We start from the raw sequence: 18887 nt of genomic DNA on the forward strand, positions 1-18887 counted from the left end.
GCTAAATCTATTATGAATGTGTTCCCTTGTAAACTATTGAATCATCAATACACTAGTTATGAAAATCACACTCAAAACACATGTTAAACGAGACGGGAGTTTAATGCATAAAATAGGTGCCCTATTTATTCACAGCAAGAGATGATTATGCAGAATAAAAAAAAGTCTTTGTGTAAACAATACATTTAAAAAATAAACTATTAATCCAAGATCATTTTTGCTAGTGTACTGCATTTTCAATTTACAATGACTTTGTAGTCTGCTCCCGGCAACCGAGACAATCCGCATTAGAACCAAAATTGTCAAGAACAGATCGGTCTAACAAACACAAAAATTTAATGTTTTTTTTTCCCCGTATAAATATTGTTATATTTTGTACACAATTTGAAATGATCAAAAAACTGATAAAATATGTTATTGAAAAACGCAACTTATTACTTATCTGAATTACTATTTTTACTATTTATTAACTATTTTTAGAGAACTGGCCGGCTCTTACAAAGAAATGTCTCTTTTTGCTCAAAAACGTCTCTTCAGATTACTAAATATAATTACCAAAAATAGTGTAACATTCATTAAATGGATTCTAAAATATAAATTAGACTGCTATATGATACAACTTTTTTTAGTCTACAGTGAACGTTTAACCAATTTAAACTTTTAACTTTTTTATACTAAGAAACTTAAAAGTCAAGCAATCCAGAATCCCTGGAAAGCAAACAAGATGAATTTTAAAAGTATTAACATCAGTTCTATAAAAAAACCATAAATAAAATAACTCATTAGAATTCAACTTTTAACCAATGTAGACTGAAACAATACATAACCTATAAAAACAAGCAAAAATATAACAAAAATGTGTAAAAGAAAAATACCATTAGACTCCACTAGATATTGGCATTTAGAACACCAAGTGCTTTAAGGGACTTATTTGGATTCCTAGTCAGTGCAGCCATTAATACAATTAAACTGAGGCCAAATTGAGAGTATTTTCTAGCTTTGACTCATTTTTTAATTTCTTTTCCTTCTTTTTGTCTTTTGTATTGCACTCTTTTCCCCGTGTTTGACCCTTTCCTTCCCTCACTTGTGCTGCTGCCACGTCACCCCATCCACTCCATCCTTTGCTCAGTGAACACATTAGCGCTGCGACAGATACAAAACCATGCATATTAACCAATCAAACAATTAATAAATCAATTAACCAAAAGCGAAAAGGCATAAAAAGGTGTAAGTGAGCACACAATGGCCTTTGCAATATTTTTAAATGAGATATCTGTTATTTTAATACATTTCCAAATAAATAATACATAAAAATATACATTTCTCATCTATATACATTTTAAATCATTGTTATATTTTTTTATAATATAAGTTTCTGAAACTCTGGCGGGACTAATTGGACACTGGCAGCCTGAAAGGGACTTAATGTGGTAAAGGAAACACAGAATACTTTTTCTTTTGATTTAACATTGGCCTTACTCTAATCTTCATCATTTTAAAAGAAAAAAGGCAAAACCGAGTCTGTGATATGCTCTCATGTTTTGTACTAATCCATTTTTTCCAGTCCGAAGTGGAAGGGGAACGGACCTTCACAGTGAAACTGCCTATTAAAGTGAAGATCGTCCCGACTCCTCCTCGCAGTAAAAGAGTGTTGTGGGACCAGTACCACAACCTGCGTTACCCACCTGGTTACTTTCCACGCGATAACCTCCGTATGAAAAACGATCCGCTTGACTGGTATGCTCCTTAACTATCCATTCATTTTCTGACAACTTGGTTCAATACTTTGTTTCCAAATGTGCTAGGAATGGTGACCACATCCACACAAACTTTCGTGACATGTACCAGCACCTGAGAAGCATGGGTTACTTTGTTGAAGTGTTGGGCGCTCCTATCACCTGTTTTGATGCAAGTCAATATGGTGAGAATACAGATGGATGCCATACATGCAGTATTTTTCAAGATGTCTAATGAACTGATTAATGTAAACCATGTTTCCTTTTTGTTATTGTTTTATTTGTGCAAAAAAAAAGAATCTGCACTTAAGTGATGGCAAAATAAAGCCTCGTAAAGCTGTGAAGCCCTGGAGGGAAATGCTCCACACAAGCAGGGGCTTCACGGTGATTCATTCCCTCGGCTCAGCTATCATGTGTACAGAAAAATGTATACCATGCTTGGTGCATGCAATAAAAGTGTAGGGTGTGAAATATGCTTTGAATACAAAAAAATATATTTGAAGAGTGTATTTAGAGAGTAATCGAGAAATGAATGTTTCTGTGTTACTTATGCAAAAAATGAAAAAGTGAAATAAGGAGGTAAAATAAGTGTTTATTATTTTTTTATACCAATATTTTTCCAAAGGATTTGGATCACAGCAGTTTTTTTCTTCTTGCTGAGAATTTCACCTATTTTTAAAAAATTCCTTTACATGGTAGAGATAAAGCAAGGGTGCATAGATGTGTAATAGCAAGTTTGTAAACAATTGGAAGCGCATATTTTTGTGATTCCCAGTACTGAAGGGGGCTTCCAACTCTGGGGGCGTTTCTTTGCCGCTTTTATTTGGAATCATACTCAAAGCTAACAAATTATTTTACAAATCAGTCCAGTGGTACACCCGCTTCTCGGGCCTTCAAACGTCATTGCATTCGTCACCAACACACACCTAGATCCGCGGTTCATGAACCACTCATCTAAAATACTCTGCACACGCTTCAGGGATTCAAGCTGAGGAGCACATCACTACTGAACGTTATACACTGTGCACACTAATTATGAACTTCAGAATCATGAATTATGAAGAACATTTTGTCATTGATAGTAAAAGTTCTGTGTTATGCGTTTTGACGTCATTAACAATACTATCCAATTTAATGAATTAGTCTATCATACCAAATTACTGTATTTTCCACACTATAAGGCGCAGCTAAAAGCCTTTATTTTTTTCAAAAGCTGACCATGTGGCTTATAATACGCGCCTTATATATGGATCATTATTGAGTCGAAAGGTCTTGCAACTAAGGCAAGCAGCCGCCGACTAGATTTTTCCCCGTAGGCGAAGTAGTCCGCAGTGTATGCTGGGATTTATTTACCGGCGTTTCATTTCCTAACCAAAGCGTCAATCATCATTTGAATCGGTCACTATTGGCTAAAGTTATACGGAGGTAAAGGAGGCGGGTCCCTTTTAACATTTACAGGCTCGCAGAGGCTAAAGCGGGGCAAAACAAAAAATATGTGAATCACAAGTTAGGTTGCTCTACGGCCTGGAGAAAACAATTTCACTAGTCTGTATTTGTAAACAGGAATTATAGGGCTACACAGACAGCTAGCAACAAGCAACGTTCATTGATGTAGAGATGTTTCTCGGTGGATTTTTTCCTTTTATTTGTCGGCATTATTGCGTGTTTTGGAGTGTGTAAATATTTTACACGGTTGGATTTACTACACTCACGGATGTAAGAGGACCATGGTTGCGTATCATTATCGAACATGATGGCTGCACGACGACTTTGTTGATCTACCCCGGCTTTATAATTTCCCAATATCTTGTTTCAGACTGAGCTTGATGTTTCTGTTTTGAGTCCGTTTTTAAATTCAATTCAATTCAAAGTGTTTATTGTCATATGCACAATAAAGAACCCCATTTCCCTGCACAATGAAATTCTTACTTTGCTGTCCACCCAGTTGCCAGCGTCAAAGAAAATAGAAATTAAGAAACTGTTGGCATTTCTTGAATCCCAAGAGTTTAACCTTCCTAATGATATGTGGAACGACGCATTTGAGTGATTGGTGACATCATACAGACAGCGTGTCCGTACGTGTCTGAGACACGTATTTGCTTCTTTGCGAGCCGTTGGAATGTTCAGGGGTTAATGTGAATTTCCCTGCGCGGATGAATAAAGTATCTATCTATCTATCTAACTGTTTTGTTGAAGTTCCCACTGTAGCGCCTTATAGTCTGGTGCGCCTTATGTATGGAAATTATAGGACAAAAAAAAAGTTTTTTGGGGGAGCACCTTATAACCTGGTTCGCCTTGTAGTGGAAAAAATACGGTATTTTGATTGTTGTTGTCAAAACGACTCGGTTATAATAACATAATATTGTTTTGAGCACCGTGATACTTAAATGATGTATTATTTTAATAGGACCTGTTTTGGACACTACAGTTATAATCGGCAAGCCACAACGCATAAATATTAACAAGCATTCCTCATTTCCATCTCAAGAATGAGAAAGCACAGTCATGATGCAGTCTGTGCCTATGTGTGGAAATATTTAATTGATTGGTATTACAAAAGCTCAACAACTTATACAAACATTTATTAGCAGAGGCATAATCTTCATTTCCCATCCTAATTGGTCCACACACCAACAGAGCATTTGCTCAGATGTGTTGAAAAGGGTTTCAAAAACCGAGAAATAAAAACTGTCTTTACTAATTTGAAACAGGTACGTTGCTAATGGTGGACAGCGAGGAGGAATATTTTCCTGAGGAGATCACCAAGCTGCGGAGGGATGTTGACAATGGGCTTTCGCTCATTATTTTCAGCGACTGGTACAACACTTCTGTCATGAGGAAGGTCAAATTCTATGATGAAAATACCAGGTATTCTCCACTTACTCATAATGGTTCTCCACGACTAAAACTTGGTTGACATCGCTGTAAATTTGCTGTAATTGCATATTAATTGTTTATTGTGACAGCTAATTTATGACACAACATTCACGTTACAAGATAGGCTGCTCTTTAACTTTTGATTTGTTTCAAAACTTACCACATTGTTAGAATGTTAAGACTTACATCTGTCTTCCACTTATACCGCTCTATTACTCCTAAGCCTCCTGGCATTAAAGGGATTACACAAGTCTAAAAATAGACATCACAGCTTTGAGGGATATGCTGAGAAAGCCATTTTTATACAAATGACTGACTCATTCATGGGCTGCTCATATAATAAGATTCATTTTGCATTTTAAGTATCCTTTGTTATTAGGAATCACATTCCTTTTTAGAGAAAATACTGTGTTTTTACTTTTAATTTGATCCATTTACTAAAAAGGCTTCATCTGTTGTAATTCTTTATAGGGAAAAGCCTTCAGTCCCCATCAGGATAAATGGAATTCCCCCTTCTTGCAATATTCGGGAGTGATGTAGGATTGTGTCCAAATAATTTGTGTATCTTAAATTAAAAAAAAAACTATTGAAGCCATAAGGGTTGAATTAAAAATGTATGTACTGTACATCCCTTGTTGGAACATTAAGTCATGCATATCCCGTTTGGAGTAAAATGGATCTAACAATGTCATTCCCAGAAAAAGGTTCAACGTGGCCTAAAATAATGACATTGACATTCATTGTTCTCACTTTTAGGAAAATGTTTCATAGATATGTGTGCACCTTTGTGTGTTCTGCCTATGCCTTAAGAGTTAACAAATGTGACAATTATAGATTTCCACCAAGTCTACTGACTTGGCCAAATTCCATGCACTACATCATGTCATAAAACGCATGCACCATTAGCCAAAATCTTTAGAGTGGCCCTGGGTTTAGGAAGGATGCAGGACTAGAAAATGGGCAAAATAAATCAAGCAAAATACTTGTTTAAAAATGTGATCACAAAAATAAATGAAATGTAATTAATCTAGTCAAAAATGATGTGTCATGAAATGTTATCCAAATGAAGGTTTTGCCTGAGCACTTTCTTGGGATAGACTATGTAGCGCTGCCTTTCGGAACCAAGCAGGTCTGCAGACAAAGAAAGAAGTCTCGACAGCTTGCTCAGAACTCCAGCATTGGATGGCAAACTCATAACTGTTACCAGAATTTGCAACTTGAAAGTCGCTTTCAAATGTTTGTACACATCAAGGTCTATTTGTACGTCACCGTGTATTCGCTATACCCTTGCTGAGAAACGCTCAGAGTTTGAAACAGGCTTACGTGTTGACCTTTTGAATTTGTAAATAGTTCAAACCAAGACATGACTTGGACTGCCCTCTTATTGGTATCAAATTTCATGACGCATTTTGCTCACTTGAAATCAATAAATGTGAATTAATGGTTTATCTTTTGAGGTGTCCTTAAAAAGTTCAAAGTTAAAAAGAGTATGTTTTATTAATACCCGACTGAGTTCAAAGAGCCCTTATGCTTTATATTCACTGTGCCTATCTATTTTTAGCGAGTAATAGGGGGCTGACTGGAGTGCTGGCGAGTGACGTTATGCTCGTCACCGCGGGGCTTTTTTTGTTTTTATTGAGGGCAGCATGAAAATAGTGAAGATAAGAAAGAGTCTTTCTTCAAATGCAGTCCAAAAACCAACCCAAATCCTATGATTAAAAAAAGTTTATATTAGCCTGTCTAAGAAATGCATGGACTTTCACACACCTCACGAATGAGCTGACTAAGGCTGCAATCAGAACTTTGGCGGCATTCTGAATTCTGTACAGCTCCTTCAAGTGTCAAAATATGTATACTTTTTGTTCTCCTTTGTGTTGTACATCTGGAAGCTTTGAGTTACTTCCGTATAGAAACTTCACCGATAACAAACAAAGCTGCCTTTACATTAGGGCTACTAATGCCTGTGGACAAAATGTAAGTGACTCTCATGTATCTTCAAAGCGTATTTTCTTTTTTCTCCCTTCTGCCGCTTGCAGGCAATGGTGGATGCCAGACACCGGGGGTGCAAATGTGCCAGCACTGAATGATCTGATTTCAGTGTGGGGGATGGCTTTCAGTGATGGGCTGTATGAGGGCGACTTCATGCTGGCAGATCATGATAGTAATAAAGCCACACACTTCTCTGTTTAATCTTATCTATCTGAATCTCTTTTTGATATTAAAAAGAATCCCCTTTATTGCCAGTGTACTACGCCTCAGGTTGCAGCATAGCTAGTTTCCCAGAGGATGGAATAGTGATTGCCAAAAATCTAAAGGACCAAGGTATGAATTTGTGCACTTGGCACATTTCAACCAAATTGTGTAGATCTAATTTGTGCGTGTTTCATTTTGTTTATTCTTTTTTTAAAGGTCTTGAGGTATTAAAGCAGGAGACTGCAGTGGTGGAGAGGGTTCCAATCCTTGGACTATACCAAACACCGTCTGAAGGGGGAGGACGTATTGCTCTGTACGGCGACTCAAATTGTATAGATGACAGCCACAGACAAAAAGGTAACATTTGTTTGTGTAGAATTGCACTTTTTGAATACACTATTTACTCTTTGTGTTGAGTAAATCATTTGTTGTGTTTGTAAGTTTAAACTTGACACTATGTTCAATTTTGCATGTTGTTATTTTAGATTGTTTCTGGCTATTGGACTCTTTACTTCAGTACACATCCTACAGTATGACACCTCCTAGTCTAAGCCACTCCCACAGTAGGATTGTACCTCCCACGGCAACCGAGCATCCGATGCCACAGAGATTAGAAGGCAAGAAGGGAAAATGTACATTACTGTTCAAAGGTTTGGGAGTTGCTTAGAAATGTCCTTGGGGAGAAAAGCAGTGTTTTTAATATTAAACTAAACATAAATACACCCATTACATTGTTAACGTGGTGAATGACTGATTATGCTGCAAATGTGTGGTTTGTAATGCAATATCTACATAGTTGTATTAAGACTCGTTATTCCACTACAATTAGACCCAAAAGTATTTGTACAGTTATACATTTTTTTTTTTTTTTTGCTGTTCACATTAACACATTCTGAAATACTATAATGTAATTAATATGGACTTAAAGTGCAAATCTGAATAAGGGTTTAGGAATTACAGCCTTTTACAATCTTTGTGCCCCTTATTCCTAGGAAAAAAAGGAATTGGATAATTAACTGAGGGCTGTCATTGACTCTGAAGGATTCTCCCTTGTTAATCTGTCATCATTTAAGTAGTGAAGAAGTCTAGCGTATATTGTGTGGTCTTTTGCATTTGGTAGCTGTGGAGGTGAAGCAGAAAATCCTGAAACACAAAAAAGAAGAAATCCCCAGGAGAGATAACTGAAATGCTTGGAGAAGCCAAATCAACAGTTTGGTACATTCTAGTCAAGTCATGTTAATTTGTATAGCCATTTATCACAAGGAGTCTTAAAGGGCTGCACAGACCACAGATTATTGCTAACTGCAGACTACACCATCCCCTGATTTAAAACCCCCATGAGGATAGGGAAAAACTCAAAACCTCAACATGAGGTAAATGAAGAAACCTTGAGAAGAAACCGCACATGAGGTAATCCCCCTTTCAGGATGCCCAGGCTGCAACGGACGTTGCAATAACAAATACACATATGTTGTCAACATGAAATATAGGTCATTCATAAGCTATAGAATTCTAAGAGAAAAGGAATGCACCAGTAAGGTTGGCAATTCAAAAACGCTTCAACGTCCACAGAGGACAACAGCGATGCATGACTGCATGGTAAAGATAAATCTATTTACAACATCTACTGATGTGAAGAACACTCTCCAGGAAGTAGGTTTTTACCTGTCGCTAAATATACCACGAATACAAGACTTAATGAAAGTAAATACAGAAGGACACCACTAGGTACAAGCCATTCATCCCAAAAATAGACAGGACAGACTTGTCAAAAACCACCTCAACAACCCCAATTCAGGACAAGTATATATGGACAGATGAGACAATGATAAACCTGTACGAGAATGATGGAGAAAAAAAGTTTGGAGAAAAAAATAATGGAAGAGAACATGATTCAAAGCACACCACATCATCTGCAAAACATAGTGGAGGAAATATGATTCGATAGCAATCATGGCTTCCAAGGGAACTTGGTCACTTGTGTTCGTTGATAACATTACAACAGATAAAAGTAGCCGGGTGAATTCTGAATTATTCATGGATATACTTTCTGCTTGGATTCAGCTAAAGGCTGCAGAGTTAATTGGACGTACAGTACCGGATGGACAATGACAGAAAGCATCCCAGTAGTTTATTGAGGCAAAGAAGTGGAATATTCAGCAATAGCCAAATCAATCATTTTAGATCTCATCCCAACCGAGCACGCATTCCACTTGTTCAAGGCGAGTATTAAATATGGTGTATGTAACTTAAAAAGTATTTAGATGCGCTCGAATGAACTCTTCCTTTTTCATCTTTTTGGGGTTTGGGTGGGCATTTGGATTGTATTTGAAACGTTTATTTCCTTACTTTCATCATTTTCATCCAACAATTAAAGAAAACCACAACCAAGTGCGTGATATCCCCCTGAGCCCTTGCCTCTCTCCCTTCAGCGTAATGCGCTTTGTGGCTGAAACACTAATGATAAAAGTAAGATAAAAGCAGATAGGCGCGGTGAAAAAAATCAATAAAGGCTCTTTGAGCTCAGTTGGGTATTGGTGGCTCCTACTTAATAGAGAAAATATTCAATTTTACACTTTTTAAAGACACCTTAAACTACCCACCCCACCTTTTTAAGGCGGAAAGACATAAGTAACGACTCTAGGCTGCTGCTGCGAAGGCCTAACAAAGCATAATTTGGGCTGTGATTAAGCAACCAAGCAAAAGGACAAGTAGACTAGATTCTCTAGTTTGAGAAACGGATGCTTTACAGGTCCTCAACTTGCAGCGTTTTAAAATAGTACCCTCAAAACATCGACAGTGAAGAGGCAATTTTAAGATGCTGGCCTTCGGGGTAGAGGGGCAAAGAAAAAGCCATATCTGAGACTGGCCAAAAAAAGGGATATATTTATATGGGCAAAAAACAGACACTGGAAACTCTGTTAAGAAATCAAAGTGTGACTTTTTCATGGAAAAACACAAAATTATCTAGCTGACCCCAAACTTTTGAACGGTAGTGTATTTGTTACCAATTTCATTTGGTTTTGTATTTTTGGAGAGAAAGGAAAACGCATTAAACAAATCATGACAATGTTCCTTTCCTTCCTTGGTAACAGGTAATCATTTATATCGATATTCCAAAGTTCTGGAGGCTCATCTTGGAGACCCGAAGCCACGCCCGCTTCCAGCCTGTCCACATCTCTCTTGGGCTAAACCGCAGCCAGTCAATGAAACGGCGCCCAGGTGGGATCTTTGAGTAGTTTTCAGTCGCGTTCATCTGCATGTCAAACTTGAGTATTTAGCAAATATCTTGGTCTTGATAGGGTTTATATGTAGGATTTTTGTTCATTCCGATCAAAATGATTCCAAATGAAGATAAGTGGTTACCTGTTTAATTCAGATGGGTTCAATTCCAATCTGTTGTTTCAAATCCCTGCTTTTTTAATTTGTGGGGCCCCATAGAAGCCGCCATACATGTGATTTATCAAAATACTTTTCCTTCAACGTGTATTTTTAATAACTGGATTAAAAACAAGCAGCAAACACTTTAAAACAAGTTCCAGACTGTTTAGCCAATCATAATGCAGAACACAATGCAGGATGACAAAAACAAAACTAAACGGCAATACAGAGAGGGTATACCGTATTTCCATGACCATAGGGCACACCGTGTTAAAAGGCGCCGTCTCCGAAGCTGCTTTTATTTTTTTAACACGTACATAGGGCGCACTGCATGATAGGGCTCAGGTGCCCTCTGCAACAGCCGCCTTAAAACAACAAAGGCAAGCATACAGTATGGGTATTTAAAAACACCACAGAAGCAAGGGAGTACATTTACCCCGTTACATTTCTTGAGTAAGTTTTGGGAAATTTTGTACTTCTAGGAGTATTTTTAAATCCCTTTACTTTTAATTTCACGTGAGGAGATCTGTGAAGAAAAAATGGTACCTTTACTTTGCTAAATTAGGCAACATTGAAGTCGTTACTTCCTTACTTAATAAATCCCCTCCATGTAAGTACCTGCTGTCTTTATTATGACGTAGACCTCCGCCAGGCGATTCCATGTTTAACCAATCAAACGTGACCGCCTCGTCACATGACCATATTCAACTTCAGCGGGGAAACAGTTGCTTACGGATGAAACAGATGGAAAATGTCGCTTAGCAATACAGACTATGAAAACACAGAAGAGGAGGAGCACCCCTGGCTTACATTAAAAGCATGTTCCCCTTAAAAAGGATGCTAAACACCAGTTACAATATGCAATGTCTCCTCTGTTTGAGTTCAGAGGCTTGCTATTGGGGCTTTAAATGTGCCTCTTGGTGCTACATGTGCCTCATTTATTTAATTGATTTATAATATTTTCATTTAATTGTTAATTAAAGCCCTAAAATTTACGCTGACCATTTGAATCTACTTCTAAATTAAATGTATTTTTTGTGGATCGGATGGACTTTGATAATTTGAAGATCTGATTGGTTGTTTTAAAAAAAAAAAAATCAATAAATACTCAGTTACTCAGTACTTGAGTCATTTTTTTCCACGAAGTACCTTTTTACTTTTACTCAAGTAAGTATTTGGATGACTACTTTTACTTTTGCTTCAGTAAAATTATTCTGAAGTAACAGTACTTTTACTTGAGTAAAATTTTGGGCTATTCTACCGACCTCTGATTTAAGTATTGATTACAAAGTAGTTGTTTTTTTCAGCATCCTCCACTTGCGAACCATAGATTAATTTATCTTCACTTCTCTCGCTGCTGCTTGGTTTTCATGTTCTTCCTCATAGCGTAGAAATCAACACACATGGCGGACAAAAACATGGAAAGCATTCGATGGAGGCAAAGTGTCGTTTTGGATTTAATTGTTTGGGATAACAACTCCGGTAACGTATAACTTTCAAATTGTTAGATACTCTGCGGCATTAGCATCCATGAGTACATCCGCAAACAATGGACGCATTGCATGTGACGTTACTTGCTCTCTTCTGCACAAGCGGGACACTTGACGCGTTCCCACAGGAGAGGCATAGTAGTCACAGGAGATTGCATACGATTCGCATTTAGTTGAAAACATGAACTATCTTACAAAAACATCAGATTTCACCTAAAAATCGGAACTGAACATTAACCTTTGCGGTGTGAACCTAGTCTTAAATACATGCCCACATCTTCCACATAGCTTTATGGCGTCCTCATCTACCTCCACCGTTTTACATCACACAGGGCGCACTGCATGACAGGGTGCGGCGCACAATTTGAAGAAAATCTGAGATTTTAATCTGCGCCTTAAGGTCGTGAAAATACAGTACTGTACATGTGCCAATAGTCCTTGTTGGACTGTCACCAGACTGCATGCTTTCAACTGTAGCGTTTCGAATGGGTCTGACTCTTTTGTCTGTGTGTGCTCTTCTGCTTGCAGTAACCTATGGAAGCACCAAAAGTTACTCTCTGTGGATTTGGACAAGGTGGCACTGCCAAACGTGAGGCCTTATCGTCCCCAGGTCCGGCCACTCTCGCCTGGGGAAAGTGGGGCCTGGGACATCCCTGGAGGTGAGCAATGTTTCCCTTTTTTAATTATGGGTTAACTCATCGCAACGAATGACTGTATGAAATAAAATGGCGTACAGTGGTACTTCTTTATACAAGAACCTCTAAACTCGAAATTTTTGATACACAAGGTTTATACGGAACAAATATCTTGCTCTATGTACAAGGGTAAATCTAAGCTTCAAGCAGTCCCAGAGGCTACCACTAGAGACTGCTCACTGCTGTCATCAGCTCGTCACAGTGGGCGCATGTGCTTCCCTCCATCAGACGTCTGACTGTGGTTTGGCATGAGGAAGCAGCGAGTGCAGGTTGCAAAGCCGCAGAAGAGTTTTTCTCTGAACTTTGCTTCATTAAAATAAAAGAAAGATGCTGGAAAAACAAAATAAATAAATGTGTGTGTAGTTATTAAAAGTTACAGTAACTACAGTGCTCATAATAAACTCGCATTTTATTGAGTTAATTTCTTGTTATATTTCTTTCTGTTTTTTATGTTTAATTTCTGTCTTGATGTGGATTCAGTGATCAGGAAGATATGCTTTATAGCTATTTCGGGTTAAATTTAATGCTCATAGGTCGAGAACTTTCCATTTAGTTTCATTTCAGGAAAATTCGCTTGTTACACGAGCAATTTGAGCTACGAGCATGATCCTGGAATGAATTAAGTTCATATGAAGAGGTACCACTCTATTCCATTCGTCTTTGCTTGATTTATTCAGCATATTTCTTTTTTATACCACACAATTGAAGAATTAAAAAAAAAAACCTGTCTGCAGGAATTATGCCTGGCCGTTATAATCAAGAAGTGGGCCAAACCATCCCAGTCTTTGCCTTTTTGGGGGCGATGGTCGTCCTGTCCTTTTTCGTGGTGCAGCTGACAAAAGCCAAGGGTAAACCCAAGCGCAGGAAACCTCGCATCAAACGGCCCACATACTTGCAGCAGACAACAGGCGGGAAAACGCCAACCGTTTGACCAACGTGGACATAGGATGGAACTGCAGGACGTGAGTTCTACATCGTTTAAGGGGACAATGGCCTTGAACATTCGGCGTACAGAGGAAAAGTAAAACAGTTGAAGCTTTTGTTATGATTTTACCTAAGCCTTGTTTCGAATGTGGCACTTTTTTTTGGTGCCAATCGTCCCTTCAAACCGTCGGTGTAGGTTTGTGGTGTCATGAATTTTCGTTTTTCCCTCTGGACGGCAATCCTAACCTGTTCTTTTCTGCTTGACCAAATTTAAACATTTGTTGGACTTTTTTTATATTTATTGAAGTTTTTGTACACTAACAGAGCCTCTACACAAAAATGTATGCATACACTAAAGAAACACTTCCTGCATACAGAAGCATTCCCATTTCAGAACTATTTGAAAACCTTGCTGTTGACACATTTTCTATTCTATCCTCCCTTTCCGTTTCTAAACATGTTCAATGAACACTGCTTGGTTATTCTTTGGAGAGTCTCAGAAACAACAGCAAGACTTGACATATATATATATATCAGTGATTCAAAATAAAAAAAGCATAGCAAAACGTGCCTTTTGTGATGGTGCCTGTTGTTGAAACTCGTTACGGATTCACATTGCAATTAGAAGCAAAAATGTTGCCTTTGCAGAAACTACAATTGTCAATTGACGACAATTTGAAACACGACCGCGTTTATTTAGTTGTAAAATGAGGAAAAGAGCATCTGGGGGGGTTTGTTAAAGGGACAGTGTGTAATACTTGACCACCAGATCTTGCTGCGTTGTGTCACATAACTGAAAATGAGTGTTAAAAAGCACAAAGAAGAAAACAGACTCAAAGTGACCAAAATAAACACAGTTCCTCTTCTTATTTTTTGCCTAGCTTTTTGCAAGGTATTTGTATTTTCAGATACCTGTTGCAGCAAGATGGCGGACTATCATGTCAGCTCTCTTTTGGTCAGCGGTCTCCAACCTTTTTTTGATTTGAGATGTACTTTTTGTTACTTATTCGTGCAACGTGCACCAAGTTCTTATGCTTACGGCAACAAGAGTCTGGAGCGGACAAAAGAGAAAAGAAAAGAAACAAGATGAACCTCATGCGTCGCTTGCCTGTAGTCAATGGGGTTTTTTGGGGTTTTTTATTAATAGCTCATTATTGTACTGCGCAGTTTAAAAGGGCGCGCTCTTTGGTTTGAATTATTTTTCGCCTGCTCATATGGCGCACTGGCCTATTAGATGTGAGTCTCACACTACAGCCTTTAATACTGAAACAAGTGTGCGCATAAAAAATATAGATCAAAAAGCACCGGGAACAAAACTGAGTTTGATTGTGGTTTATTTTAGTATTTTCACAAAGTAAAACACCAGAATACAACAAAATTGGAACAGAAAAAAAAGTAATCATAATTTTTTTAACAAAGCTCTCAGACATAAGATAGTGGGTGATAGTGTCGGGCAGATAATAAAAAGTGTCACTAGGAGGCGTGCCTTCACTGTCAGTGTAAGGCCGTCAGTTAAAGATTTGGGTTGAGAAAGTGAGTACGAATTCATTTGTTGTCTATGTAACAGCACTAAATTATTAACACTCATACAAAGCATGTTAAAACAATATTTTACCAAGACAACAAATTAAAACGTCCCAGCATTATTAATCTAAAAGAAAATTAGTTATTTAATTCTCGTGTTTGTTGATAGTGTTACGTCAAGTCATTTTTATTTGTATAGCCCTTAATCACAAAGAGTTTCAAAGGGCTGCACAGACTATTGCAAACCACAGACTATTATGACACCATCCCCTGATCTAAAACCTACACGAGGGCAAGGAAAAACTCAAAAACCTCAACATGAGGAAAATGATGGTACCGCACATGAGGTAATCCCCCTTCCAGGATGACCAGGCTGCAATGGATGTAGCAATAACAAATAATACACAGATATTGTCAACATGAAATATAGGTTATTCATTTTCTATAGAATAGAAGTGTGTTCTAAGCCTAGATTTAAACAGTTCCACTGAGGATGCAGATCAATTCTCAGAGGGCAAAGCATTCCACAGCACCGGGGCCCAAATGGAGAAAGCTCTCGAACCTACGGATCTCTTCTTGGCTCTTGGAATCACCAGTAGACCAGCATTTTCAGAGCGAAGGCTCCGGACCGGAACATCAAGGGAAATTAAATCAGAAAGATATGTAGGAGCAAGTCCATGCATGATTTTGTATACTACCAACAGAACCTTAAAATCACATCTTAAGCTAACAGGGAGCCAATGCAGGTGAGCTAAAATCGGGGTAATGTGATCAAACTTTCTTGTCTTAGTTAAAAGCCTCGGTGCAGCATTTTGTACCAGCTGAAGACTCTTGATTCTGGACTTTGGGAGACCGGAGAGTAGCGCATTACAGTAATCCAGACGGGAGGTAACAAACGCATGAATTATAATCTCCGCATCCGACTGACAGTATAGGGCGAATTTTAGCAATGTTGCGAATATGGAAAAAAAATGTTCTAGTAATATTCTTAACATGTGTTTGAAAGGACAGATTGGGGTCAAATATGACACCTAAATTTTTGACTGAGTCATTCTGGGTGATATTACATTTGTCAATGTTCAGAGCAGTTTTTGAGAACAAGTCACACGTCATATAGATGGACCAATAACTAACATTTCAGTCTTTTCAGAGTTAAGGCGCAAGAAGTTGAGTGACATCCATTCTTTTATCTCAGTGAGGCTGGCCTCCAAATTTCCAGTTTAGTGTGGCAGATTCCTCCATCGGAAGATACAGTAAAGTGTCATCTGCGTAGCAATGGAAACTGATATTATACTTGCGAATAATATCACCTTATGGAAGCATTTAAATGCTGAAAAGAAGGGGGCCAAGTACTGAACCCTGTGGAACACCTCAGGTAACACTAAAGGGCTCAGATGTCATTTCACCATATTTAACACAGTGCGTAAATAAATAAATAAAGTTTGCGAGTTTGAGACCCCTGATTTTACTGGCGGTAAAAAAAAGTTTGTTTATTAAAAATAATCACATTTTTGGTGTAAATAATTAGCAAATATACTTGAACTATTGTAAAAAGGTGCCTTTAGAGAAAACTCGTAGGATTTGAAGTTTGCATTTATTTTACATTACATGAGCCTCACCTAGAGGGAGCTGACAATTTGCCTGCCATCTTTTTGCTGCTCAAAAAACAAAAACCAGCACCATCTAGTGGTCAAATATTACACAATGTCCTTTATCACATAGCTTTTTAGACAATGGAGATCTATTATAAATATGGCGTTGCCACATAGTTATGAAGAATATGATCTATCTTGAGCGATTCAAAGCTTGATACATTCATTCATTCATTATCTGCACCGCTTATCCTCAGTAGGGTCGCGGGGGTGCTGGAGCCCATTCTAGCTATCTTCGGGCAGTGGGCAGGGGACACCCTGAACTGGTTGCCAGGCAGTCGCTGGGCACACAGGGACAGACAACTCACTCGCTTATTCACACCTAGGGACATTTTGGACCAGCCAATTAACCTGACATGCATGTTTTTGGAATGTGGGAGGAAACCGGAGTGCCTTTAGGAAACCCACGCAAGCACGGGGAGAACATACAAACTCCACACAGGAAGGTTCGATCTCATGACCTCAGAACTGTGCCGCACGCGCGCTAACCACTGCGCCGCCCTGCTGCCCAAGCTTCATACAATTGCTATAAAAACTAAAATACCCACATAAGAAATCAGACGAGGTTCGTACGGGTGCAAGAAATCCTTGAAAATGCTTGAAGTCTAATGTTGTGTTTTTAATGATTGGAAAATGAATTTGGGTGACGTTTTTGCAAATTCTTGCATTTGTTGCCATGTTTCTTAACAAATCTGCTTTAAAATGACGCAGACACTGCTCTCTTGTGGCTTGGCTTTGCCGTTGCATTTCTTCTTGGTGGTTATTTCATCGAATGCCGTCACGTATAAATGCGTTTTCAGAAGTATTTTTCGCCGAGTGCCAAAACGTAAAAATACGTAGTCTTTTTTGTGTTATTTTTGTTTGCAGTAAGTATAAATCCTCTGGGAATTATTTCCTTGTGATAAATCTCTATTCGATGGCAGGAAATCCTTTGATCGGATTTTTGTCCACACATCAAGAAGCCCTCACTTCCTATTATTTGTCCACACATCAAGAAGCCCTCACATTTTAGTCTTGCTTCCTGTAACCAGGGATTGAAGTGTGTAGACGGCCCCGTATGGTGGATTTAGGCATAAGGAAGCGGCGCGGTAGGGTTTACAAAGATATAAAGACCATAGTCCCTTCACATTGTAAAGTTCATGCATAAGTTCAGTGTTTTTGCAATAAAATTTGATCTTGCAAGCTAGCTGCCATTGTGTTTATGGAACACATTGTTTAGATCAGGGGTCTCCAACCTTTTTAAAAGGGAAGAAGAGCTACTTTTTTTTTTTTACCAATTAGTGCAAAGGGCGGGCAGCATGGCGACGCAGTGGTTAGCGCATGTGCGGCACAGTTCTAAGGTCTTGGGAACCTCCTGCGTGGGTTCAAATCCAGCTCCAGACTTCCTGTGCGGAGTTTGTATATTCTCCCCGTGCTTGCGTGGGTTTCCTCCGGGCACTCCGGTTTCCTCCCACATTCCAAAGACATGCATTTCAGGTGAATTGGCCGTTCCAAATTGTCCCTAGGTGTGAATGAGCGAGTGAGTTGTCTATCCCCGTGTGCCCTGCGATTGGCTGGCAACCAGTTCAGGGTGTCCCCTGCCCACTGGCCCATGATTGCTGGGATGGGCTCCAGCACCCCCGCGACCCTACTGAGGATAAGCGGTGTAGCTGATGAGATGAGATGAGAGCAAAGGGCACCCAGGTTTAATGAAATACATGATTCAAACTTGATTTTATTCTTTTTATGGTACTGGAAAAATAGGAAAACTTGCTTGGAAAGTCCTTAGTGAGAATTTGGTAATGGAAAAAGGTCAGAGAATGTATATTGATAGCAGGGTTGGGTAGGGTTACTTTAACTGGATTACTTTCAATTACTTTTGGATTACTCCAATACCAAATATGCTAATAAAAGACAAAAGAAACTAATTATGAATACAATTACTAAATTCTGTGCAAGCTTGGGGAGTAACGGAACACATGGAATGGCAAAAATGATGTTGGCAAGCTGTTTGGATTTATTTTCATTTTGTTTCTGTCGCATTTTATGTTCGTTTTGCCGGAGATCAAAGAGATCAAAGCCAGGAGAGAAAGCTTACCACGTGTTGTGAGTCATCATTTTATTCATATTTAGTTTCTTTTGTCTTTTAGTAGCATATTTGGTATTGGAGTAATCCAAAAGTAATTGAAAGTAATCCAGTTAAAGTAACCCTACCCAACCCTGGTTGATATTAGGTCTTATATTCTATTAGGAGCTGTTGCTGGTTGACTGAATTCAGCTCGGGTCAAAGGGCCAGGAAAGCAATTGCTGGATGCGGCAATTGCGATCTTAGGATTTGGACAAGATGTCTGGAAATGGCTTAAGTGGTCACGGCTCGCAGGAATTAAACTCGAGATCTAAGGTCACAATTTCAATATCTTCACTTAAGCACATGAC

At 38.6% G+C, this 18887-nt stretch overlaps 1 protein-coding gene across 2 annotated transcripts in view; it reads left to right on the forward strand.

Moving 5' to 3' along the window:
- The window catches only part of mbtps1 (membrane-bound transcription factor peptidase, site 1), a 29373-nt gene extending 15507 nt beyond the window's left edge, over nucleotides 1-13866 (forward strand). For both annotated transcript variants that reach the window (XM_088339665.1, XM_088339664.1), the window contains exons 14-23: nucleotides 1565-1737; nucleotides 1806-1921; nucleotides 4448-4604; nucleotides 6650-6774; nucleotides 6858-6935; nucleotides 7023-7163; nucleotides 7292-7423; nucleotides 9902-10028; nucleotides 12206-12336; nucleotides 13107-13866. In XM_088339665.1, the coding sequence (XP_088195791.1) occupies nucleotides 1565-1737; nucleotides 1806-1921; nucleotides 4448-4604; nucleotides 6650-6774; nucleotides 6858-6935; nucleotides 7023-7163; nucleotides 7292-7423; nucleotides 9902-10028; nucleotides 12206-12336; nucleotides 13107-13303 (1377 nt within the window). In that variant the 3' untranslated portion in view covers nucleotides 13304-13866. The remainder of the gene's footprint in view (nucleotides 1-1564; nucleotides 1738-1805; nucleotides 1922-4447; nucleotides 4605-6649; nucleotides 6775-6857; nucleotides 6936-7022; nucleotides 7164-7291; nucleotides 7424-9901; nucleotides 10029-12205; nucleotides 12337-13106) is intronic.
- Nucleotides 13867-18887: the final 5021 nt, after the last annotated feature.

The sequence above is a fragment of the Urocampus carinirostris genome, chromosome 7 (assembly GCF_059441175.1).
Source record: "Urocampus carinirostris isolate Australia breed hairy pipefish chromosome 7, RoL_Ucar_1.0, whole genome shotgun sequence".
In the NCBI taxonomy this organism is placed as follows: Eukaryota; Metazoa; Chordata; class Actinopteri; order Syngnathiformes; family Syngnathidae; genus Urocampus; species Urocampus carinirostris.